This window comes from Rhinatrema bivittatum, chromosome 9, assembly GCF_901001135.1.
Source record: "Rhinatrema bivittatum chromosome 9, aRhiBiv1.1, whole genome shotgun sequence".
Taxonomy (NCBI): Eukaryota; Metazoa; Chordata; class Amphibia; order Gymnophiona; family Rhinatrematidae; genus Rhinatrema; species Rhinatrema bivittatum.
The window spans coordinates 232,361,044-232,388,406 of NC_042623.1; the positions used below are offsets into that span (position 1 = coordinate 232,361,044).

The 27,363-nt window shown below is 43.2% G+C and overlaps 1 protein-coding gene across 2 annotated transcripts in view; it reads right to left on the minus strand.

Annotated features, from left to right (window-relative positions):
• ACAP2 (ArfGAP with coiled-coil, ankyrin repeat and PH domains 2) overlaps positions 1-27,363 on the minus strand; it is a 338,624-nt gene that overhangs the window by 261,133 nt on the left and 50,128 nt on the right. For both annotated transcript variants that reach the window (XM_029615073.1, XM_029615074.1), the window contains exons 2-3: positions 23,388-23,445; positions 4,727-4,846 (exon numbers count right to left, since the gene is read on the minus strand). In XM_029615073.1, coding sequence (XP_029470933.1) covers positions 4,727-4,846; positions 23,388-23,445 — 178 coding nt within the window. The remainder of the gene's footprint in view (positions 1-4,726; positions 4,847-23,387; positions 23,446-27,363) is intronic.

The window sequence follows — 27,363 nt, forward strand, 5'->3', positions numbered from 1 at the left end:
TCCAGGGGGTACATGCTAGACAAGGCCCGACCCCCTTTGAATGAGGCCTCCGGCGCATTCCACTCCAGATCGATTAGCTGCTGTGCTGCTTGAAGGAGGGGGAAATGGTGAGCCATTTGGCGAAGGCCCTCTAGCAGGGGGTTCATTCTAGGTTCCCCTGGGATGCCTTGGCCCGGGATAGCCAGCTCCGACAGGCATTGAGAGACCAGGTCTGGGAGATCCTCCTTAAGAAAGAAGCGTCTCATAGTTCGATACGGCTCTATCCCCGAGGGAAGTTCTCCCTCCTCGGGGAGTTCGCCTTCTTCCTCAGAGCAATCTGAATCCCCATAAGTGGGGCTTCCGGGTGGCAGGTGGCCGTGCCTAGATCTTGAGGGTCCAAGGACAGGGTCATCCGGTACATATGGGTCCATTCGGGGATCAGACTGCATCTTGACAAAGGCGTGAATCCCCTTGAATAATTCCACCCAGGAGAGCGAAGCAGTTTCTAGCCTTAGGGGCACCAGGTCTCTAGGGTTCCCCGGCTGCTCACCTCGGCCTGCTGGGTCCGGGGTGTTCCCTGAGGAACTGGCAATTAATCTGGGCTGGGACCAGCCCAGGCCTGGAACTCCCAGGGCCTCCTCACATTGGGCACATAGGGAGTCTGCTTCCTCACTCTGTGTGGCTCTGAGGTGGCATGCTGAGCAGAGGCCTAGAGCTCTTATGCCTGATTCTGGAGGTGCCGGCTCTGTGGACGCATGGGCTCTCATACGCTCCATCGTGTCTGTTATCGCTATGCGCCGGTGCGCTCCCTGCCGAGAGTAGGCGCCTGATAATATGCGCGAAAATGTGTGCCTATCAACGTGCGCCCAATTACTTTCGGGCGCCTAACATACGCGCCCGTTGCCTGTGCGCTTAGTCTGGTCTGAATGCTAGATTGAGGCGGCGAGCAGGCAGGCAAAATGGCGACCTCCTTGGCGGGCTTCCACGTAGGCAGACCCCGCTAATCCTCGCTCTTCGGAGACCAGTAAAGTAAATATGTACGCCTTACCTGATCTTCAGCGCTTCCCGGCTGCGACCCGGGCAGTCTCCGGCTGCGGAGGGGAGAGGTGATTACCGTCACCGCTGCGCTCGAGGAAGTGCACCCGCTGCCTCTAAGCCGCGCCAGAACTCGTCTCGCTCGGGGGCCAAGTCTTCACCGCGAACGGATTGGGACCGAGGCTGCCTCTATGCCGCGCCCAAGCCCTTCTCACTCGGGGGCTAGGTCCCTGCCGCGATTCGGCCACCGGACCGAGGCTCTTACCTCTGAGGGACCACGGAAATCACCTCGGGAAACTCAACTGGGGGAGGGACCCGAGGGTATCACCACAGGAGTGCGGGGCTCGTCTTCAGGTAGGATTCTTCTATGAATTTAGTCGTTACAATTTGGAAAAACGCTCAGCGAGCGTGAGGTAGCTCCAAACTGCTTTGGAGACAGAAATTACTGAGCTTCTGCACTTCCTGCAGGGGTATATGTACTACGTGCTGACGTCAGATCCGTCTCCAACTGCTAGCACGAGCACACTATACCCATTTGTCCTGAGTCCATCTGCTACACGCTAGGAAATATACTGCTGTATATAGATGGTGAAGCAGGAAGGTAAGGCACTGATCCACGAAGTGCCAGTACGTTCAAACAGGCTCAGTAGTGTAGTCTCACCCAGATGTACACGACAGGCGGGAGCCCGCAGTGCGGGAAACGCCGCAGCTGGTGGGTGGAACTGGAGCATCGGATCACAGAGGTACTCACGGAAAGAAGGCATCTTCCTGATGGTAGAATGATGGGACTGAAGGTCCGTGGTGCAGATAAGATGGCTGGCAGGTCCTCGTGAAGCGAGTACCCGATAGTCCAATATCCTGAAATGTAGAGAGAGAGAGAGAAAGACCCCCGAGGAGCGGTTGTTTTTAGCTAGTGAGGACCCCGAAGGGGTAGTTGGAAGCGAGAGACCCCCAAGGAGTGGGTGTCTAGAGCTTCTATGGGAGCGAGGCCCTTGGAGTGAATGGCGGCGTCTAAGCGTGCAGCTTAGAGCAGTCAGAGTAGCTAAAACCGAAGCCCTTGCTAACTCAAGGTGGTAGCGGAAGCAGAGGCTTGTTATACCCGGAGGTACTTGACGTCATGCGTGTGGCCGCCCCAGAGGTTCCCGCCATGACGTGTATTTGAGCATCAGAGAGGTGCGTGCTCACACCCTAGGAGGCCACAGGAGTGAGCATGGCATACTGGGACGCCCATGCTCGTTTGGAAACGCCAAGACCATCGGCACCGGAGGCAGCCATCTTGCCCAAGGAGAGTGAAAGAGAAGAAAAAGAGGTAAGGCAGAGCGGTCGCAGCCATCTGCAACTGACGGATGCAACAATTTCTCTCTTTACTAGAGGGGAAATGGCTCTTAGTAAGACAGGACCCTGTCCTTTCTAATTTTTGTAATGGTTTCCTCCAATGTTCCCTCCAAGGAGTGACTAGGTGTGTGAAAATATTTTTTTATGTAAGCAACAATTTTTTTAGACCAACAATTTTTGAGCACCGGTATTAGCATTGCATTTCTGTATATAGCACAAAAGAATTATGTGAGAAACCATGCAAAACCTATGAGCGATGCTCTGAAATGTATGAGCGATTGCTTATGTGCTCAGCTTAGAGGGAACTATGGTTTACTACTAGTCAACTTGGAGGCTTCAGGAGAACTTAAGAATTCTTTTAATGTGTAGCTTCTAGATCTTCTGGTCCTGCATATCATATGGGCACAGGTGGCGCAGTATGGTACATCATGCAATGGTACTAAACAGCAAATAGCAATCATGTTGGTCAGATAAAGTGGTCTTAAAAGAGCAGAGTGTGTATTTTTTTTAAAGCACTTTTTGCTGTCTGCCTCTGTACTAAAGGACAACGTGAAAGACCTCAGAATATGGATAGACCCTGAACTCAACTACAAAAAGCACATCACTATGAAAATCAAAGAACTACAAATACTCAAACTAAAACCTCTACTGTACCACCACGATTTCAGAGCCATTCTACAATCAGTTATATTCACCAGCTTCGACTACTGCAACGCCCTTCTGACAGATCTGCCTAAATGACCTTACGTCCACTACAATTACTACAGAACGCATCAGCCAGAATCCTCACTGGACACAGAAAATTTGACCACATCACCCCAGTGCTAAACAGTCTACACTGGCTACCGGTAGAAAAAAGAATAGAATACAAAACACAATATATAACAATGAAAGCAATTCCCTAAACAACATTATATAGAAACACAGATCCCAACGTAATACAAGAACTGCTACCAAATTGCAACTAGTCATACCATCAATCTCTAATGCCAAACTATCTAACATAAGAAACAAAGCCATCTCCATAGCAGGACCAAAACTCTGGAACTCACTACCAGAGTACCTAAGTTCACGAAGCAACACCAAAACATTTAAAAAAGAACTCAAAACATGGCTTTTCAGGCAAGCCTTCAAAGATGGTATCGGCTAAACAATCACACCATTAATAAGCACAGACAAGTAAATAATTTAATGATAACTATAAGACGGCAGACTGTTAACTCTTTATTGACTAATTACAATGATGGATATTTATGGTTAGTTATTTACTATGCGTCGCTTCATGAAGCCGGCGATAAACATCTTGCTGCCGGTGTTATAACTCGACCATGCATATTACCTTTCCTATTATACTGTTCTATCTAATGTTACTTAACTTATAATTTGTTGTTCTATAGTTGTAGATCAACCTGTAATATGTTGTTCTTACTGTAAACCGGAGTGAAGGCATCTAGCTAAACCTCGGTATATAAAAGCCTATAAATAAATAAATAAAAGAAGATAGAGGCAAAAAACTCAATTTTGAGGTGAAAAGTTAATACTAAAAAAATTTGTTGGTTTTTTTTTTTTTTGAAGACTTGTAAAAACAAAAAATAGAAAAAATAGTTTGGCAAGAGAAGAAAAAATAAACCAATTCAAACAAGTTTGAAGAAAGAACGCAAAAATGTGTCCTTTTGCACAAGCAGAAGAAAAAAAAAAAGACTGAAGAGACTAGCACAGTGTGGTAGCACAGAATAACTGAGCATGCTCAGCAAGTCTGTTTTTCTGAGCTCCATAGGAGCTTTTCCATCTCAGTGCCATAAAATGACATCACCTGCTTGAGTGGCTGATTACTGGTTGTCCACAGAGAAAATGTTTTTATTTTCTCTCATGCAGTTGACTATCCAGGATGGGTGCTGAAAGTTGTGAGATAAAACTTTGGTCATTTTGATTGAAAATTTTATTAACCAAGTGTTTTTCCATTCCTGAGTGTTTAGTAAGAGGAATAATGAGACGTCAAAACTTGGCTTGAACTAAGTGGTAAAGACATACACATGGCTAGAAAATGCTTTCCATCAAAAAGCACTCTCAGTCCCACCCTTTATTAATTAAAAAACTATTATGTTATTCCTAAAACATTTCTGTAAACATGCTGAATTTTATTTGTTCCATTGCTACCAAATACCTTGTGCCAACAGCGAAAACATATTAGAGCATAAACCAGAAATTGAGTGACAAATCCAGACTAAAAACAAAGCAAAAATTAATATTTTCCCACGTGGAAAGGAATTTCATTAGAAGGAGAGAATATTTTTTCTCTATATTCCTCAAAGAAGTAAAACAGAATGTCACATGCCAGACAATCCTTTTATTAACATTTCCGATCTATAACACTCACCTCAATCACAGCATCCTTGCTGGAATATTGTGCCAGGTCCCGAATTCCATTCATGAACTGTTTGTTAGCAGCACAGAAAGCTTTACCAGCGTCAATCATCCCAATACACAACTTCACCAGCTATAAAAAACACAATCACAGAAGTTCACAAATTATTTTATTTATAAACAATTGATATTCTGCCTTTTTCAAGCTAGTCTCAAGGTTGATTACACTTAAATTTATAACCAAATTCCAATTACAGTTGCATCACAGTTTAAACTCAGTATAGGAACAAACATGAAGGGGGGCATATAACAGATATGATTAAAGATTCAAAGAGGATTGTGTTAGTCAACTAGGGAGTGACAAAAGATATAATAATCATGTGTCTAGATCTAGTAAATGGATTAGAAAACCAAGAAAGCAAACAATACAAGAATAGATGCATTAAAATAAGGCAGGCACCTAGTGCTGAGGAGGTCATTAAGTAAAGAAGCCAGGTGCTGTTTGATTTAATCTTACCATCAAGCTCAGGCTGAAGGTCTGTCACACTCTGTCACAGTTTTGATGTCGAATCTATGGGGCAGACTTGGCCAAATAGCCAAGCCTCAATTTTGATCATGAAGGCATAAGGATATTATCTTGTTCCATAATTTTGGGGGAATAATGGCCAAATACATGGAATTCCTTTACTCTCCCAACTTTGAGATCTTATACAAGTATCTCTTGATAGTCCTCAGCAATAAAATGAACTTTTATAATATATGCAACAACATAGCTCATTCTGTTTGACAGCCTCATCCCTAGGATTTTCCCATACCCTCAACGTGTTTTCTTGTTTCACGCCAATCTCCACTCCACTTGCATAATATCACCAGAGTGCCTTTTATCTAGATTTATTATTAATACTATCCTATGAATCTGGTGACTTCGATTAACAATGCCTTTAGTACAACTAGCACATTCTCTATGAAAGAAAATCTTTTATATAAAATTCAAATTTAACCAGACCATGTAAGGACCACAGAGTCAGACCCAAAATTACATACAATAATGAGTTCAAAATTTAAAAAAAAGAGTTGCTTGGCTAATTTTGGGAGTTAGACAAATCTTCAGAATTGAAATTCCCCATCTCCACACTCAACTACTAAATTTTATACATGCAACTCATACACACAAATTTTACCAGCACAAAAAGAGGCTGACCCACAGCGTGGTTAGATTTTATGCTCTCAGTATTGATATTCAGAGTTGGCCGAATAAAGTTATGCGTGTAAATCTGGTCGGGAAAAAAGTTACACAACTTTATCCAGAAATATTCATTAGCAAACTTATTTAGCTCACACAAGTCCTGCTAAATATTAATATAAAGTTCAGATATAACTTTATTCAACTAACGTTGCCTCTCATCAGCTTAGTGAATATTGACCACGCTATTTAGCACTATTACGAACCCAGCTTAGAATAGACACTTAAAATGTTATTCTACAAATAATGCAACTAGCTTTCAGAACCTACTAAAACACAGACACACAGAAATGACAGCAGAAAAGGATCAAATGATTCACCCAGTCTGCCCAGCAACCGATGCCACTATCTGCTGCACTGTGCATCCCATGCTTATCAGTTTCCCAGACCGTAAAAAAGTCAGGGCCCTCAGATGCTATTTGAATCCAATTTCCCTCAACTATTGCTGTAGAAGCAGAGAGCATGTTGAGTTTGCATTAATCCTATCAGGCTTCGTGACTAAGGGTAGTAAAGCGCTGCATCAGCAAGTTACCCTCTTATTTGTTCCCCAAACCTTAAATATCAGGGCCCTTGTTGGTTGCTGTCTGAATCCAATTACACTTTTCCCACTGTCGTTGAAGCAGAGAGCAATGATGGAGTTGCATTAACAGTATCAAGGCTTTTTTGTTAAAGGTAGCAACTGCCATATCAGCAAGTTAACCCCCAGTTACCCCCATGCCCCTTTGAATTCCTTCACTGTTTTGGTCTTCACCACCTCTTCCGGAAGGACATTGGTTCTGAGTCGTCCTCCCTGGAGTTTCATTTCATGACCCCTAGTTCTATTGATTTCTTTCCAAATGAAAAGGTTTGACAATTGTGCATCATTAAAACCTTTCAGGTATCTGAAGGTCTGCATCATATCTCCCCTGCACCTCCTCTCCTCCAGGGTATACATATTGCGTGGAGGAATAGCCTAGTGATTTGGGCAGCAGGCTATGAAGCAGGAAATTCAGGGTTCAAATCCCACTGTCACTCCTTGTAACTTTGGGCAAGTCACTTTACCCTCCATTGCCTCAGGCACAAATTTAGATTGTATAAGCCCTCTGAGGATAGGGAATTACCTGAGTGCAATCCGCTTTGAAGTGCCGAAAAGTGGAATATAAAAAAAACTAAATAAATAAATATTCAGATCCTTCAGCCTCTCCTCCTACATTTATTTATTTATTTATGAACTTTTATATACAGACACATCATGCCGGTTTACAATTAACTATAAAAGAACGGAAAATTACAATGAACGGGGATCAGGGAGAGGGGAGCAGGCAAGAAAGTCTGTATTCTTGAAATTCAAACCTCGGATCTTCATGTGAGCTCTCTGTATCCTGTTTACGATATCAAACTACATCATTTGATGATCACTGTTCCTGAAGTGGGCACCCATCCAGATTTTAGACACATTATCCCCATTAGTGAGCACCTAGTCGAATATAACTCCCTCCCTCATAGGTTCCATTATCATTTGTTTGAACAGAGCCCATAGCAGGGCATCCACTATCTATTTCTGGTAGATTCTGCAGAAGGGATTCTCCAGTCTATGTCCAGCAGATTAAAATCTCCAACAACCAACCCTTCTCCTTTTGATTCTACCTTATGGATGTCTTTGACCAGTTCTCGGTCTAGGTCTTCCGTCTGAGTCAGAGGCCTGTACCCTACTCCAGTAAAAATGGATATACCATCTGTTTTTTTTTTGGGGGGGGGGGGTTGTTTGTTTTTTTTAGGACAGCCCATAATGCTTCTTCTTTATCCTACATTCCTTGCCATTCGGTTGCTTGGATATTGTTTTTGACAAAGAGCTACTCCTCCCCCTTTTTTTGTCTTCTTTGTCCTTCCTTAACAAGTTATAGCCCAGCATGGCCATATCCCAATCATGAGAATCCGTGAACCATGTCTCAGTAACAGCAACAATGTCCAAGTCTGCCTCTACCATTAGGGCCTGCAGGTCTGGGATTTTATTGCCCAAAAAAACAATGTGCATTTGTAGTCAAAGCTTTTGCAATCTTTATCCCCTGATTTGTTGCACTTCCTAGATACCTTTTCTGCTTTTTTGAGTTGATTGATTTTGTTATTTTCTCCTCCCACTTTCTGTATTGCGGGGGGGGGGGGGGGGGGGGGATGTCAAAATCATTGGCCATCTCCTGCCACCCCCATTCTTTAGTTTAAATGTCTAATATATGATCTGAATTTCTCACAGGCTGTATAAAGCGCCTATACAGTAAAATGGATTGTGCTTCATGGACGCGACTTGAATTTGCATGTGATTTTAATACAGTATCGAGCGGTAGGTGAGCCGGACTGTGCGTACGGCAAACACAGGTGCACCCGGCACTAACGCAGCTCTTCCTACCACTCCTTACTGTATCAGCCTGCCAGATAGCATCCTCCTTCCTGCTACAGACAAATGTAGGCCATCCTTATATAGCCTTTTACTGCTCCATACATGACCCCAGCCTCCAATATATCCAAAACCACTTTCTATACACCAGGTTTTGAGCCAGGAATTGAAATTATCTATATAGCATAGCTTCTTATTTACCTTTCCATCTACAGGTAACACTTCCGAAAAGGCAATAGTATTTACAATGTGTCTTATCTTTGCTAGATTTTGGAAATCTTTCTGTACTTTATGGAACCATTTCTACTGAGGTCAATGATATCAGTGTTATAATCCATCTGGGGACCAAAGTTCCTATTTTCTTCTTCAATCAGTAATTTAATGGTGGATAAAGAGGATTGGTAAGTATAGCTTTCAGAAAGTTTGAGCTTATAAAAGTTTGGTGAAAGGTGAAATGAAGGGATATATTCTTTAGAGTTTGTGTGTGTCTGAGGTAATAAGCAAGCCAGAAATAGTTAATTCTAGTGTGTCTTTCCCACCCACTCAACCCTTGATTTTTAGGCACGAGACACTTTCTCATTAAAAATCAATCAGGGTCTTATCTAAATCATACTATTGTACCAGCCCTTACTGAAAGTTTAATCATTCCCTTGTAGGACACTAGCTGATTAATTAGTAAATTCACCTGTAAATTTAAAGTACTCTTATTCCAAATCCCTTAGTATCCTAAACTTAACTAGGAACTCAATAAAACTAAGATGAAGGCAGCAGTCCAGCAGCAAGAGGGGGGCTTTCCAGTCTTTTGCATTGAGTGTCACATGTATGATTTTTTTACCCACCGGTGAGAGATTGTATGTGTGCACTCGGTGCAAAGAGCTCCTGGCTCTCAGGGAACGAGTCCGATATCTGGAGGCTAGAGTAGCAGACTTGGAGGAGCTGAGGCAGAAAAAGAGTTACATTGATGAGACCTTCAGGGACAAGGTAGCCAAGTCCCACATCCAGTCTGGCAGCCCCAGTGCTGCCTTGGATCAGAAAGGTCTCCTAGTAGGAGAACATCATCCTGGTGTAGCAGGAAGTGATCCTGTAGCAAGGACCTGCTCTCCAGGTGATTTATTGTTCTCTCGCACTAAGGACAAGTCTCCCAGGGCTACTGCCCATGAGGGAAGGGTTAGGCCGGCCATCATAGTTGATGATTCGATTATTAAAAATGTAGATAACAGGGTGGCTGGTGGACGTGAGGACCACCTGGTAACTTGCCTGCCTGGTGCAAAGGTGGCGGACCTCACGCGTCACCTAGATAGGATTTTAGACAGTGCTGGGGAGGAGCCGGCTGTCGTGATACATGTGGGCACCAACGACATAGGAAAATATTGGAGGGAGGTTCTGGAAGCCAAATTTAGGCTCTTAGGTAGAAAGCTTAAATCCAGAACCTCCAGGGTAGCATTCTCTGAAATGCTCCCTGTTCCACGCACAGGTCACCAGAGGCAGGCAGAGCTCTGAAGTCTCAATGCGTGGATGAGACGATGGTGCAAGGAAGAGGAATTCAGTTTTCTTAGGAACTGGGGAACCTTTTGGGGTAGTGGGTTGTCTCTTCTGAAAGGATGGGATCCACCTTAACCAGGGTGGAACCAGACTGCTGGTGCTAACCTTTAAAAAGGAGATTGTTCTAGTTTAAAAGCTGCTCAAAGGGAAAAGCTGACAGTCGCTCAGCAGCGCATGGTTCAGAGAGAGGTATCTTCAAAGGATACTAATGATGCATTAGAATTAGGGCATCCCAACAGTGAGGTTCCAATAATAAGAAAAGTAGTCCAAGTGCCTGTAACTAAAAACTCACCTGAGATAGAAAAAATTCTAACTTATCCCGATCAATTAAAACGCAGAAGGAAAATACAAACAAAAAACAAACTTTGAAATATTTGTATCCTAATGCCAGAAGTCTAAGAAGTAAGATGGGAGAATTAGATTGTATAGCAGTGAATGATGACAGACTTAACTGGCATCTCAGAGACATGGTGGAAGGAGGACAACCAATGGGACAGTGCTATACCGGGGTACAAATTATATCACAATGACAGAGTGGAGCACCCGGGAGGCGGTATGGCGCTTTATGTCCGGGATGGCATAGAGTCCAACAGGATAAACATCCTGCATGAGACTAAATGCAAAATTGAATCTTTATGGGTAGAAATCCCTTGTGTGTCAGAGAAGACTATAGTGATAGGGGTATACTACCGTCCACCTGGTCAAGATGATGAGACGGACAATGAAATGCTAAGAGAAATTAGGGAAGCTAACCACATTGGTAGTGCAGTAATAATGGAGACTTCAATTACCCCAATATTGACTGGGTAAATGTATCATCGGGACACGCTAGAGAGATAATATTCCTGGATGGAATAAATGATAGCTTTATGGAGCAATTGGTTCAGGAACTGACGAGAGAGGGAGCAATTTTAGATCTAATTCTCAGTGGAGCACAGGATTTGGTGAGAGATGTAATGAGGGTGGGGCCGCTTGGCAATAGTGATCATAATATGATCAAAATTGAATTAATGACTGGAAGAGGAACGGTATGCATATCCACGGCTCTCGAGCTAAACTTTCAAAAGGGAAACTTTGATAAAATGAGAAAAATTGTTAGAAAAAAACTGAAAGGAGCAGCTACAAATGTAAAAAGTGTGCAAGAGGCGTGGTCATTGTTAAAAAATACCATTCTAGAAGCACAGTCCAGATGTGTTCCACACATTAAGAAAGTTGGAAAGAAGGCAAAACGATTACCGGCATGGTTAAAAGGGGAGGTGAAAGAAGCTATAATAGCCAAAAGATCTTCATTCAAAAATTGGAAGAAGGATCCAACAGAAGAAAATAGGATAATACATTTAACTTGTCAACGTTTATGCAAGTCATTGATAAGACAGGCTAAGAGAGAATTTGAAAAGAAGTTGGCCGTAGAGGCAAAAATTCACAGTAAAAACTTTTTTAAAGATAACCGAAGCAGAAAGCCAGTGAGGGAGTTAGTTGGACCGTTAGACGATCGAGGGGTTAAAGGGGCACTTAGAGAAGATAAGGCCATGGCGGAAAGATTAAATGATTTCTTTGCTTCGGTGTTTACAGAAGAGGATGTTGGGGAGGTACCCATACTGGCGAAGGTTTTCATGGGTAATGATTCAGATGGACTGAATCAAATCATGTTTTCCGGTTAATTTACGCACTCTTGTAACTTGCCTCGTCGACTTATTTAAACAGTAACTCGCCTTATAGTCTTCACTGCAAATATAGTATTTATTGTATATATTTTTTACCTTGTTCGCAACTGCTTCTGCTTACATGCGCTGCTCTCAAATTAGAAATTGTTAATCTTTCCTTTTTACTTCTCTTCAAAAGCCTTGTTGTACATTCCCTGTTGTAATTAACTTTTTTCGCTCTCAATGTTTTTACTGGTTTAAATGGTTTATCCCCTAGTTTTTTGTAAACCGGTACGATAAGACCTGGTCTTGAGCATCGGTATATTAAAAGAATTTAAATAAATAAAATCACTGTGATCCTAGAAGATGTGGTAGACCTGATTGACAAACTGAAGAGTAGTAAATCACTGGACCAGATGGTATACACCCCAGGGTTCTCAAGGAACTAAAAAATGAAATTTCAGACCTATTAGTAAAAATTTGTAACCTATCATTAAAATCATCCATTGTACCTGAAGACTGGAGGATAGCTAATGTAACCCCAATATTTAAAAAGGGCTCCAGGGGCGATCCGGGAAACTACAGACAGGTTAGCCTGACTTCAGTGTCAGGAAAAATAGTGGAAAGTGTTCTAAACATCAAAATCACAGAACATATAGAAAGACATGGTTTAATGGAACGAAGTCAGCATGGCTTTACCCAAGGCAAGTCTTGCCTCACAAATCTGCTTCACTTTTTTGAAGGAGTTAATAAACATGTGGATAAAGGTGAGCCGGTAGATGTAGTATACTTGGATTTTCAGAAGGCGTTTGACAAAGTTCCTCATGAGAGGCTTCTAGGAAAAGTAAGTAGTCATGGGATTAAAAAAAATCTCACTTGCTCAAAAACTACCTACTGGACATCCAACCGGACCTGTGCGCTATCACTGAAACATGGTTGAAAAACACGGACACTCCTCTAATCAACCAATTACCGACACAACTATACGATTTTTTCTCCATCCCCAGAACTAAAAAAAAGAGGGGGAGGATTACTACTAGAGGCAAAAAAAAAGAACTTAGACTAACCCAGCAAGCAATTAAAACTTCGACTAAACTTGAAATCGGGCTATTCAAATCCACTCAACTCCAAATCTGTCTCATCTACGCCCCGCCTGGGCTCCTAGACGCCGACCCATCGCCTCATATAGAACTTGTAGCCAAACACATCAATACCAACTCACCAGCGATCCTGCTAGGAGACTTCAACATTCATGTGGACTCCCCTTCTCCTTCAGCCAACTGCGAAGCCCTCCTCTCATCCTTCATGGCCATGGGCTTTAAACAAATTATTAACAAACCCACGCACAAAGCAGGACACACGCTAGATTTAATATTTACGAATGATCCGATCTTGACCACCTCTCTCCCTACCTGCACCCCCATCCCTTGGTCAGATCACTCGATTATTGAAACTGAAATATCCATAAAGAAAAAACCTACCACCAACATCACCAAATCCACGATTCAATTTAGAAAAACGTGCTCCATAGAAGCTCTCAGCAACACGCTCACCGAGGAACTAACTAACCTGGATCTCTCAAATGCGGACACCGCCATGAACTCCTGGATAACTATCACCCACTCAGCAGCTGATAAAATATGCCCCTTGACATCCAAAAATATCAATCCTGCCTGTTCCAACAAAAAACCCTGGTTCTCATCAGAATTAAGAACACTTAAACAAAACCTTCAACATAAAGAACAACAATGGCAGAAGAATCCCACCAACTCTGCACGGGCCTCCTACAAAACCACAATGAGTCACTATAGGGCCACTATTCTTCGTACCAAAAGAGACTTCTACGCCAAAAAAATACACGGCTTCCTATACGACCCAAAAACACTATTCTCATATGTTGCCACACTCACCACCCCCATTCCTCCTATCATCCCAAAAGAAGCAGCACAAAACAAATCCACCGAGCTGGCAGTCTTCTTCGACAACAAAATAAAAAAATCTACTTATCCCGCTAACATCTCCTAACCCCATTCCCAACCCCAGTCATAACTCCCAGCCTCCACCCGACCAAAACCACACCCCATCGACACACAAACGGTCTCTAGAATCTTTTGATACTACATCATCCCTGGAAATAGAATCTATCATCAAGAAAATGAAGCCTTCATCGCACCCGATAGACCAAATCCCGACCAAACTCCTTCTCACAATTCCTAACATCATCGCCAAACCTTTGGCCAACATCATAAATTGTTCACTCACTAACGGAACAGTCCCAGACGCTTTAAAAACAGCCTCGCTGAAACCTTTACTAAAAAAAACCCACCTTGGACCCATCTAACCCCACAAATTTTCGCGCTATCGCTAACCTCCCATTCATAGCCAAGCTAATGGAAAAACTGGTCAATACTAGACTAACAGACTACCTTGAATCCCACGACATTCTATATCCATCGCAATTCAGTTTTCGGAAACGCAGAAATACAGAAGCTCTCCTACTCTCATTAACTGACAACATTCTGTTGGGTCTCGACAAAGGTCAGTCATTCTTACTAGCTCTGCTAGACATCTCGGCAGCGTTCGACACAGTCAACCACACAATCCTCATCAACCATCTGATGGAAATAGGCATCTCAGGTGTTGCACTCCTCTGGTTAAAATCCTTTCTAAGCGACAGATACCATAAAGTAAAAATAATCAACAAAGAGTCTCACCCTGTAGCTGCCAAACAAGGAGTTCCCCAGGGTTCCTCGCTCTCGCCGACCCTATTCAACATATATCTTCTCCCCCTATGCCAACTCCTCAATAATCTCAACCTCACATACTTCATCTATGCAGACGACATGCAGATCCTAATCCCCATCAAGGAACCCATCTCCGACACTCTAAACTACTGGAACAGCTGCCTCCACGCCATCAACCTCCTTCTCTCAAGTCTCTGCCTCGTTCTCAATACGTCCAAGACCGAACTTCTAGTCATTTCCCCTAATGACAATAACCCACTAGCCTTCAATACCAACACACCTCTAGTAAACCAAGTGAGAGACCTTGGAGCCTTCCTAGACTCCAGAATTGAACTTTAAAAAATTCATCAACACCACCACCAAAGAAGGCTTTTACAAACTACAAATATTAAAACAGTTAAGACCTCTCCTACACTTCCACGACTACCGTTCGGTCCTTCAAGCCATACTATTCTCAAAGATTGATTATTGTAATGCGCTGTTGCTCGGTCTCCCGGCCTCTTCTACCAAACCTCTTCAAATGCTGCAAAACGCTGCAGCCAGGATCCTCACTAACTCCCGCCGCATGGACCACATCACCCCGATTCTTAAAATACTTCACTGGCTACCCATTCGCTACAGAATTCTCTTCAAGACACTTACTATTATCCACAAAACATTATTTCAGGAATCCTCGCTCCAACTTTCCATACCCCTCAAACCACACTCCTCTACAAGACCCACCAGATCTGCATATAAAGATTCCCTCCAGGTTCCCCCCCAAAAAATCCGTTCTTCACAACACGATTGAAAAACAAGCACTATCAATTGCTGGTCCACATCACTGGAATTCTCTCCCGCCAGATCTCCGCCAGGAACATTGCCATATAACTTTCAGAAAAAAATTAAAAACTTGGCTGTTCACCCAAGCATATCCTTGAAGAAACCTTAGGGTCACCCACACAGTCACATACCCCACGATTGCGTCCCTTTCCGGAACTCAAAGGAACTGTATTCCGGAATTCAAAGGAACTGTATTTCAGCTAACTGCACTTTCATAAAACTTGCTTAATCATAATACACTATGTAAATTTGTATATATTCTTACCATGTAAGCACTTGCTCCTACTTACATGCCCTGCTCTTCCAGTTAGAAATTGTTTAACCTATCCTTTTTCTAACAGCCCAGTTCCACTTTCCCTGTTATAATGTAACTTTTTGCTTTCATTGTTTAACTGGTTCCCCCTAGTTTATTGTAAACCGGTACGATAAGGCCTGGTTCTTGAGCATAGATATTAAAAGAATTTAAATAAATAAATAAATAGGTGGCGATGTCCTTTCGTGGACTGCAAACTGACTAAAAGACAGGAAACAGAGAGTAGGATTAAATGGACAATTTTCTCAGTGGAAGGGAGTGGGCAGTGGAGTACCTCAGGGATCTGTATTGGGACCCTTATTTTTCAATATATTTATAAATGATCTGGAAAGAAATACGAGTGAGATAATCAAATTTGCAGATGATACAAAATTGTTCAGAGTAGTTAAATCACAAGCAGATTGTGATAAATTGCAGGAAGACCTTGTGAGACTGGAAAATTGGGCATCAAAATGGCAGATGAAATTTAATGTGGATAAGTGCAAGGTGATGCATATAGGGAAAAATAACCCATGCTATAGTTACACAATGTACAACCCAAGAAAAAGATCTAGACGTCATAGTGGATAACACATTGAAATAGTCGGTTCAGTGTGCTGCGGCAGTCAAAAAAGCAAACAGAATGTTGGGAATTATTAGAAAGGGAATGGTGAATAAAACGAAAAATGTCATAATGCCTCTGTATCGTTCCATGGTGAGACCGCACCTTGAATACTGTGTTCAATTTTGGTCGCCGCATCTCAAAAAAGATATAATTGCGATGGAGAAGGTACAGAGAAGGGCTACCAAAATGATAAGGGGAATGAAACAGCTCCCCTATGCGGAGACACTAAAGAGGTTAGGACTTTTCAGCTTGGAGAAGAGACAGCTGAGGGGGTATATGATAGAGGTGTTTAAAATCAAGAGAGGTCTAGAACGGGTAGATGTGAATCGGTTTTTTACTCTTTCGGATAATAGAAAGACTAGGGGGCACTCCATGAATTTAGCATGTGGCACATTTAAAACTAATCGTGGAAAGTTCTTTTTTACTCAATGCACAATTAAACTCTGGAATTTGTTGCCAGAGGATGTGGTTAGTGCAGTTAGTATAGCTGTGTTTAAAAAAGGATTGGATAAGTTCTTGGAGGAGAAGTCCATTACCTGCTGTTAATTAGGTTGACTTAGAAAATAGCCACTGCTATTACTAGCAACGGTAACATGGAATAGACTTAGTTTTTGGGTCCTTGCCAGGTTCTTATGGCCTGGATTGGCCACTGTTGGAAATAGGATGCTGGGCTTGATGGACCCTTGGTCTGACCCAATATGGCATGTTCTTATGTTCTTAGGCTGAGTAGTTTCTTCAGTGTGGTTTCCACTGCTGTCCTCTTGGAGAGAGCATGGCATGGTAATCTCACAAATCCCAACGTTATCTCGACCCATCTTTGGTAGAAGACGGTAAGTCTGCCCCCTATGACTTCTTCCAGTGGATGGGTCTGTTGATTCTCATTGTGGGGTGCGGCCGGGGCCTATCCCTGAGCCTGCTCCCCTCTTGTTGTGTCTGTTCCGAAAGAACTGAGCCCTGCCTGTGGGGCGAGGTGCTTGGTAGTGTGTGTTCTTGTACGGCCTAAAGTGCTGAGCTCCTCTGCCCTTGGTTCTTCGGGGGGGGGGCGGTGGGGGTGGAGCAGCGCTGGTTTCTTTCGTTCCTGTCCTCCGGTAGGCAAGGTACTAGAGATTTGCCCCATTTGTTGGCTAGCTTCTCCAATTCACTTCCGAACAAGAGAGATATTTAAAGGGCATCCTTGTGAGGTTCGCTTTGGATGTTTAGTCAGCTGACCAGTTTCGGAGCCATAGATGTCTTCTGGCTGCCACTGCCGAGGTGACGTTCCTGGCAGAGGTGCGCACTAGGTCTGATGTCGCATTCATGAGGAATGATACCGCAGTTTCCATTGTCTCAACAGGTGTGGTTGCGTCTCTGGAGAGGAACAAGCAAGAATGTGCCACCACGCACAGCAGGAAGCGATCTGAAGAGTCATTGCTGCTACATCAAAGGACTGTTTAAGGATAGATTCCAGTCATCTGTCCTGGGCATCCTCTAGTGCCGCTCCTCCCTCGGCAGGAATGGTCGTGCACTTGGAGGTTGCGCAGACCTTGACGTCCACCTTTGGGAAGCGCAGGAGTTCCTTAGCTGTGGGTTCCAAGGGATATAGGGCTTCTAGGGCCCATCCTCCTTTGAAGCTGGCCTCTGGGACATTCTATTCCACAATCAGTTCTGTACCGCTTGCAACACTGGAAAACAGCATGAGGCCTGACGGAGGGAAACCAAGATGGGGTTTATCTTTGTTCCGCTGTGGTGTCAGTGCCTGGAATGTCCAGCATCTTCAGGGTCTGGGACACGAGGGCTGGTAACTCGTCTTTGGAGAAGAATCACAGCATGGTTTGGTATGTTTCCATCCCTGGGGGGGATTCTCCTTCCTCCAGGGAGTCAGCCTCGTCCTCCGAGGTATCTGTATCCCCGGTAGGGAGGCTCTTGCTTAGGAAGGGCACATCACGATGGGCCCGAGAGGTGCTTGGAACGTCTTGCATTTCTGGTGGCAACTGGGACTGGGTCGCAATCGGTACTGAGTGCGCTTGGACAAAGGTTTGTAGCACTTTGAAAAATTCCACCCAGGAAAAAATCCCTGGGTCCATGTTGATTCCAGGGGGTGTTATGGTGGAGGCCCCAGAGGTGTCTTCCTGTGTAGGAGCAGAGTTGGAGATACAGAGGTCCGGGGTACTATCATTAGTGGATCCGGATCCCTCTACTGGCTGTGAGGGACCTTGCTTTGGTTCCCCTGAGCCTCTTTGCACTGCTAGCATAGGGAGGAGGCCACTTCTGGTTGCGCAGCTCTCAGGTGGCATGTTGGGCAGAGGGCTTGTCCCTTGGCCTTCTTGGCAGGTGGTGCCCTGGTTTGTGCTCGTGGTGAGCTTCAAAACTCGTCTGTGCACGTAGGAATGCGCGCCGGGAGGCTTGGTTGGGCACTCCGGATGCGCCAAAGATGTGTATGCAGGATACCTAAATATATGCGCGCAGGTCACTAATTGTGCACCTGGCTGAGATGTGTGCGCGGCAATATTTGTGCGCTCGGGCCGTTTAAGCAGGCTGCTATGCACCTGGCACAGTTATGCACATCACTGTGCGCACGGCACAGGTGTGGGCATGGCTCAGTTGAGCTGGCAATACGGCGGTCAAGGTGGGGAAATGGCGCCAACGACCACGCGCACGCGCCCCCCCCCCCCCCCCCAAGGGTCTCCACGTGTGTGGACACTCGCACCGGATCAGAGTCTAGCCCAGACGAGACTGCTCAACCCGATGTAACAGACGCCGGGAAAGACTATTTGTGCGGCAAATCGAGCCTCGGAGACCGGAGGCTTTAAGAGAGGTTTCTACCTTACCTGGTCTCGCCATTTCCCGGTCTCGTGCCGGGCGGTCTCCGGTTGAGGGGGGTGGGGAAGAGGGAATTACCTTCACCGCCGCGTTCGATTCTGCACCCACTGCCTCTCAGCCACCCTGGGGGCTAAGTCCACGCCGGGAACCGGCTACCAGACCGAGGCTTGCCTCTGAGGGATCTCGGAAATCACCTCAGGAAATCTCGATTGGGGGAGGGACCCTTAGGTAACACCGCAGGAGAGCGGGGCTCGTCTTGTAGAAGTAAGGTTGCTTTATTTATTTATTTAAAAACTCTTTATACCGTCGTTAAGTTAAATAACCATCACAACGGTTTTCAGTAAGGCACAATAATGAAAAATATGAGTGGTATAGATTGCAGATTAATCATGTGCCATCATAGTACGGTAACAATTTAATACAATAAACTATGCGTGTAAGTTAAGCTTTCTTCTTTGTTTTAAAAATTTCTAACACTATTCTATAGTGTGTGTAGTGTCCCTATCTGCTTAGGAGTCAAAGAAATACTGAAGAGCTAAGCTTCCTGCATGGGTATATGAGGGCTGATGTCAGCTTGAGATCTGACTCCATCTCCCATCTGCTATCAGGAGTACACTATACCCATTGGTCATGAGTCCATCTGGCTACACGCTAGGAAAACAGAACTGTTGCTAAACCTAAGGGCCAGCACAGCTATATTTGATTAATAAACATAAAAAGACATTACATCTTTCTGTTAGTTCATTGCTCTAGTTTTATTTAAAATATAAATCTTTCATAACTTCTGACTACATGACTATTAGGTGTTTTGAAATAAAGTGGGGAAAAAAAAAAAAAAAAAAGAGGACTAAGACTAAGATCTCTTTTTTTTTGTCAATGCATTTCATACTGCTTACTTCCAGCTAGTTTGAAATACAGACTTGAGTAGATAGTGCTATTATGTGACACTGAACAACCTCAGACAGAATGAATGACAAGTTTATCTATATTTCAGTTTGGTTTTATATTCTGACATACAGTTCAATTACATTTTTATTCTGGCACAGGACAAAATCAGTCCGACAAGAACCACAGGAATGGGCAAAAATGATCAAAGGCAAAGACTGCTAAGCTAATTCTGCTTTGCTTTTTCCTGATCTATGATGCTGGCTAAGTGACTTTATACATTGTTGAAATTCAGATCTTTTCCAAAAGGTGTGTGCCATGTTGTTGTGGTTTTCAGATATAACTTGTATTTATTCAGACTTGCCTTCCCAAATGCCTAATTTTCCTCATTCTTATCAGGACTCTTTCAAGCAGACATCCCTTTATTACTCCACAATCCAATGCATATCTACTGTTGCTGTTTCGCACTTTGTATCTCAGTTTTTCAGAGATGCCATTCTAAGTTAAGTTATGCTAGGTTCTGACTTGTTACACAGTTAATTGCCTCTTTTGCTTTATGTTCTTTGTTTCGTCCTGATGCTTTATGTTCTATGTATCGCCCCTTGCGAATGTTTCAGTTACATTGTAAACCGATGTGATGTGTAGATTTTACAGGAACGTCAGTATAAAAAGTTAAAAATAAATAAATAAATAAATGCGAGACTGAGCACTGCACTGACCACTACACTATTGTGTGTATTCTTACGTTTCCTAATCCCTCTTGGCTGTAACAGGTTGCAAGCCCTTTATACAGGATTTCAGACTTTTTTTGATAATCTAGACCAGGTTTTCCACTGACCAGCTACAAGGTTACAAAACTGGTTGCCATCCCTAACACTGAAAGACAGCCAGATACTGATCAGTCAAAAGGATCACTGATTTAGGCAGAGATTAAAGGTTGCTATTGCAGAGCTCTCCCTTCCTATTTTAAACTGGAAAGTGAAATAAAGGTCATCAAAGATGGTCTTTGTCTCTGAGAAACTGCTGGGTGTCCACATCTCACAGGGATCCACACAAAGACAACTTAACTAAATGATGGGTTATGTTTTACCCATCTACTACTAATAATTAACATTTCTATAGTGCTACTTGATGAATGGAGCACTGTAAAAACACACAAGAGACAGTCCTTGCTCAATATAGCTTAAAATCTGATGAAGACAAACACATAGGTCAAGAGACTTGGGGAGTTTCATATAGTAAGACAATAGTTAAAATTAGTTAAAGAGGCTGAAGGCAGACAATCAGCTTACGATTTAAAAGCAGCCTCAAAAAATGGGTTTATAGATTTTTTTTAATTTATAAAACTTATGATGGGATTTATACAAGGTGAGAGAGGAAGAATGACACACCAACTCAGGAAGTCTATTCCAAGCACTTGGTGCAGCCAGGTGGAAGGCACTGAGTTGGAAATTGGCAGTAGAGAAAAGCACAGATCAGAGTGACTTTCTGATAAGCTCCTGCCAGTCTTCTATCTGCAGCTATTCTCCTGTCCTGTCTCCAGAGCAGCATGGCCCACTAGGTGGGAAGTTTGGACTTTACTGGGTGTCAGTGCTCAGCTTCTCTTCTAATGGATTCAGAGAGAGAGAGAGACAGAGACAGAGACAAGGAAGGCAGTCTGAGGACAGAACAGGACCAGGGGAAAGCAGGTAAGAGGGAAGATGGAGATAAGGAAGCAGAGAGAGGGATAGTGGCTGGGGAAGAGCAGGGCAAGAGGAAGCAGGAGAGAGGTACAAGGGACACCTCTTGAACCTCCCCAGCACTGACAGTAGATGAATTGATCCTGTACACACCATCCCAGGAAAGTGGAAGGGAAGCTGGGGAAAAGCAGGAAGAGTGGGAACAGGAGAGAGGGAGAATTGACGAGCCATTTCTGATTGCTGCCATCTGCCGCATCCCCACTCCCCCCCCCCCCCCCCCAGCATTAACAGCAGTGGAACTGATCCTGCACACAGAGGCTGTCTCTCTCTCTCCTGAGACAGAGGCCACTGTGGACTTTTACATTGCAGGCAGTAGTAAGTTTTCCTTCTGTGAAAGGAGCTCCTCATCCTTCCTGTATAATTTAAATGTGGGGTACAATATATAAATCAAATTAAAATTTTACACACACTGAGCCCCAGCCTATTTTCTATTCTGTGCTCTTTTATTAAAAGGAGCTCCAACGCAAGTTAGAGCCAATTCAGATTTCCACCAGGTTACTCTGAGAAGCTCCTGTATCAGGGCAAGGGCACAGGTAGGCATAATAGAGGGAGGTACCAAGGGTGTAACAGGGCAGCATTGGGGGAGGCATAATGAGGTAAAGGCACAAGTAGGGAAACACCAAGCTTAAACGGACTAAGAGCAGCTCTTCTGGATAGCAAAGTATTCTAACTGAGGTGATGATTAGGAAGAAGCATGGCTAAGACCATGTCTGCTCTCTTAGGTGAGGGGGGGCTGAGCTACAGGGAAGTTTTCCATCTAGGATACATCTGGATAAGGTGCAGCAAGGTAGGGGCCAGGGACAGATGGCAGAGATGGAGCAGTAGGACTGACTGCAGCTGTTTCTGCTGCGGTTCTCTTCTGTGCTGAGGAGGGTCTCTTGAGAGGGAGGCCTTATCTTGGGATCCAGTCTGAAAACTGCCTTGGACAGCCATGTTTTCATCTAGGAAAGAAACTCCTGGAGGAGACGCGAAAGCATCACCCACTCTAGCTCTTCTTTTATTTGACTGAGGAGAAATAGAGAATAAGGGGAACTGAAACAGGAAGAAAAAAAGGGGGAGGGGAAAAGATGAGGATTGTAGCCCTGGCACGGGGTTTTAGAGCTGTTCCAACTTACCCAAAGTGTGACTGTAAAACTTGTGGAACTAGGGCACAGATGTCTCACAGCACCCATGCAGACCTAGCAACTGGGATCCTGACTAATTTGAAAAGCTTTACTTGCTACCCAGACAAAAGACACAGATGCTTGAACCTTTGTTATGAAAGAGCTGAGCTTAACAAGGTTTTCCCAGAGAGGAGCCTGAACCTCTGTTCTCAAAGAGGTGAGGTTAAATCTGCATTTCCAGAGAAGCGTTTCATCTACTGTACCCAGAATGGAGTTTTAGCTTCCTGTTCCTACAGAGGTAAGCCTAAAACACTGTTCCCTGAGAAAATACTGGAATCCAGGGCAGATTGTTGACATGTTTGATGCAAGGATTAATTAAAGGGATGTATATACCCTAGCATGAAGATAGCTTTTTAATTCCTGTTTTCTCCTGTTGACTAAAAGACTGTTAATGCTAAAGTGAAGACTTCTGTTCCGATTTCTGTCTGCCAATTAAATACTATGCAAATAAAAATAACTGAACTAAAGCTTGGTGTATCTGGCCTTAGACAGGCTTTCATGCACCAATCTCTTACATGGCCCTATCAGGAAAAAGTTCCCAGATAATAGGCCTCTTAGCACCCAGGAGGGGAACAGCATTATAAGAAGTGAACAAAACAGGTGCTACAGGGCTAGCCACTAAAAAGATGGATTCTCTACATATTTTAAGTTATTTTTATGTCCAAAGGATACTCCTCTGAAATAGCCAACAAACTCACCTTGTAAAGAAAAACAAACAAAAAAAACCCCTTAAAAATAATGCTAAAAAACTCATTTAATTAAAAATTAATGTGTCATAACAGAAGGACACAAATGGATCAACTTACCTTATCAAGTTTCAGTTCAAGTTCTGTCACGTCCCCTTCAACTTCTTCTAAAGCTGCCCTGTAAGGAGTAAACAATATATCATAAGATTTATTTAGAGGAAACCAAAATCAATGCACTTTTCTCATGAACAATCTACTCCTGTCCACATAACAGACCTGGGATTAAGGCTGATTTAAGGCCTGTTCTTCTGGAACCAAGGAGGTATTCAGTACTTCATGCAGACAGAACTCTTTCTGCCCAGATGATTAAATATTTATTTATTTTATTTATTTATTTATAACTTTTTATATACCGGCATTCGTAAAAAACATCATGTCGGTTTACAGACAACTGAGAAAGGAAGTTACAATGATAGGTGGAGGAAGGATAGATAGTTAAAAGGTAAATTAACTTTACTGTAGAGCCAACGGGCGCCACAGTTATTAAATGAGATTACAAATGGTTAACCAAATTAGACAAAATTAGATAAAATTAGACATAATTAATTATATACAAGAGGAGACAGTGTGGGGGATAGGACGGGGGGTGGAACTGTACAAGGGAGCAGAGGGTGGCGATGTGAAGGAGAGATGGTAACTGAATATCGGAAGCCATATATTGGATGGGGGGTGGTGAAGGAGAGGAGGGGGGAGGTGTGTGGGGGGGCAGGGGGAAACTGTACAGGGGACGGGGAAATAATAAGTGTTGAGGAAAAGTCATATGCTAGGTTTGAGAGGCGTTGGGATAGGCCTGTTTAAATAATCAATTCAAAAAAGGAATCAAGACCTGGTTAAGTGATGGTTCTAGTCGGAGCTCGGTGGGGAGGGAGTTCCAGAGGGTGGGGCCAGCGATGGAGAAGGCTCTCACTCTGGTGTTTGTGAGGTGAGCAATTTTGAGTGAAGGGGTGTGGAGGGTGCCAGCAAGGGAGTTTCTGGTAGGGCGGTTGGCCTGGTGGAAGTGTGGCATATCTTCGATCCAGGGGGAATTATTGTTGTATAGCGTGTTATGTATGATAGTGAGTGTTTTGTATTGAGAGCGATAGGTGATTGGGAGCCAGTGGAGGTTTTGTAGTATAGGTGTAATATGATCAGTCTTTCTTGAGTTTGTAAGGATGCGAGCCATGGCGTTTTGTAAGATTTGGAGGGGTTTGATTGTGGAGGCTGGAAGGCCTATTAGCAGTGAGTTGCAATAGTCAAGTTTTGATAGTATAGTGGTTTGCATAACAGTACGGAAGTCATGTGCGTGGAGGAGAGGCTTAAGTTTTTTGAGGGTTTGGAGTTTATAGAAGCCCCCTTTTAGGAGCGATTTGATGTGGGATTTGAAGCTTAGTTGTGAATCTAAGGAGACTCCTAGATCTCTGACAGTGGGTGGAAGTGTGAGATTTTGTGAAGTGTTTTGTTGCATTTGGTGGATGGATAAGCTGGGTTGATTAGTAATAATAAGGATTTCAGTTTTAAAGTGTCTTTTCCAAAATGTGTTCCTCTGCAGTCTTGGATATAGCCAAATTTAGAGGGTAGGGATATGGATTTGGATAGGTTCGGTGGCAGGAGGGAAAAGGAAAAGAAGGGAGAGGAGGAAGTGGAGAAGGAAGCCCTCCAACAAAAACAATGACCAGGTCTCTTTTCTCAGCCCATTCTCTCTTCCTACCCCAGCCCATCCCCCCTTCCAGCATCCCACCTCTCTCCCTACTCCTTCTTCTCCTGCCCCAACCTCTCCCCCTTGCTCCTACCTCCCTTCCCTCAATCCCCTCACAACCCCTTCACTCTGACCCCCCCCCCTGCCACTCACCACTTCAACCTCCCCATAATCCCCTCACCAACTTTTCACTCCCATCCTCCCCTCAAGTCCTTCATTCTCCCCTAAACCCCTGGAAGAGAATCCTCATTAACATGATATTATTCTTTTCAAAATTCAGTGCTGCTGTGATACCGTCACTCACCCACCTCCATGTAGGATCCTCTGACTCTAGGAGCACAGAGTGAGAGTGAGCGGGATCAGGGCCGGGGCTGCCGCTACCAGGGCAGAGAAAATAGCACAGGACAATGAGGCTTCACTTGTTCTGTTGCTGGCAAATTTTTTTTTGGGGGGGGGCATGGACTCTGCAGCCTCCTGCTTCCAACGTCTATGCCTCCTCCACAGACACAAAGTTAGGGTGAAACATTGATTTAAACCATTTTTCATCTTTGGAAAAATCTGGGAATTTACAGGTGAAAATTAGTTTAAACTGAAAATGAAGGTACCTAAACGTTGATTACTTTTTCATAGTTAACCAGATTCTTTAATGCTCACAAGTACAACTGCAAAGAAAAACTGCAGATAAATGTAAAACAAGATATTACTTTGAACTAATGGAAATAAAGCATTAGCTCAGGGCATACTCCCAAGCACTATTTATTTATTTTCATATGACCTCACCCACATCTCCGTTTAACTAAACCAACATGAAGTCAGCGATGCAAGTCATTCTGCCACAAGTCTGAAAAGATGTCCTCTCAGTTTTATGTAGCATTTTGTTAAATGTAGGTGCCCCTATTTTTTTGTACAAGATAAAATTACTTACTATTTCGTATCAAAAGATTTAAACAGTGTCCGCTGTTTTGTGTTTGTTACAAGAAAACCCAAATATTTTAGTTCACATTTATTAAACAAGGTTAGACTAATTTCATAGATTTTTACACCTCACTGAAAATGTTCTGTAACTGTACAAGAAACAAACACACACAGGAAGAGACCTTAAAATTCAGCATGTCTACCTTCCACCAGCATTTTTGTCTGTACTCATGTAGTACTTCCTTCAGTAGAATTAGATCTTGCACTCTTGAATGTACACAGGCTATATGTACCTGCTATCTCTGTAAAACATTTCTGATCGTTTCAAGCCCATGAATAGAACTTTATCAGCATGACATGCAGCTTGAATTAATGTCCTGCTATAACCAAAAACTTTGGATTGTGGGCTGAATACCACAACATTTTCCTAGAATTCCATCTAGCTCCTGTGGACCATACATTTAGTACCCTGTGTCTGTAATATGGTATCCTTTGGAAATCAGATGAATTTTTAATCATTTCAGAAAAAAAATATGAGGGAGCTTATTATTTTATTACTTCCTATTATTTATGCTATGCTTATATCAAGAGTGAAGATGACATTTTTCCTGATTTTCGCTACCTCAACAGATTAAAAGTTGCTGGCATTCTTCACATGAGATCAGTTTGTTTTCTGACAGTTTGCCAAGTACTCCAAATGTACAGGGCACATGCCCCAATGCCATTCCTGCAAACTCATTTTATGACTAGTTTCTACAGATGGCTACTTACTGCATCCAATCTTCTGAGGGGAAGTAAAAACCAAACAGCCAAGAGCAATCTGTCACTGAAGAACGTAATTGCTGTAAACCTCAAAAATAGTACTCATCTGCTCTACATGTTTCTTAAGCAAACAATGTCCCTCTCAAGTAGGAGCCAGTAGAATACTACAACAAGCTTCTGTCTCAACATCTATTCACAGATGCGATGTCTGCATTATGATCTTTCAGTAAAGGTGAAATACAAGGTCCTATACATATTTCAGAAGAATACACATTTTTTTCACTACAAAATCATAGTTCTACCATCACCACCAAAAAATTAAAAATTAGAAGAAAACTTTAAAACATTTTAGCTGGTTTATAGGGGTCCCCTCGAGATAGTTTTAAGGTACTTATGAGCTCATTTTGTTTCTTAGCCTTTCTGGAGAAGCATACTATAGTGAAAGCACTCTAAAAACAGACATCACTATAAAACAATTTCAGAAACTTAAAAAGTGATAGGAAAAGAAGCAATGTCCTCTTGTGGTTTGTTAACTGGCTACATGACAGCAAACATATGACTGAATGGTCATTTCTCTCAGTGGAGAAAGGTAAATAATGGAATGTCCCAGGGATCTGTAATGGGACTGGCGCTTTTTAATAGATTTATAAATGATCTGGAAAAGGAAGTGATGCGTGAGGTGAT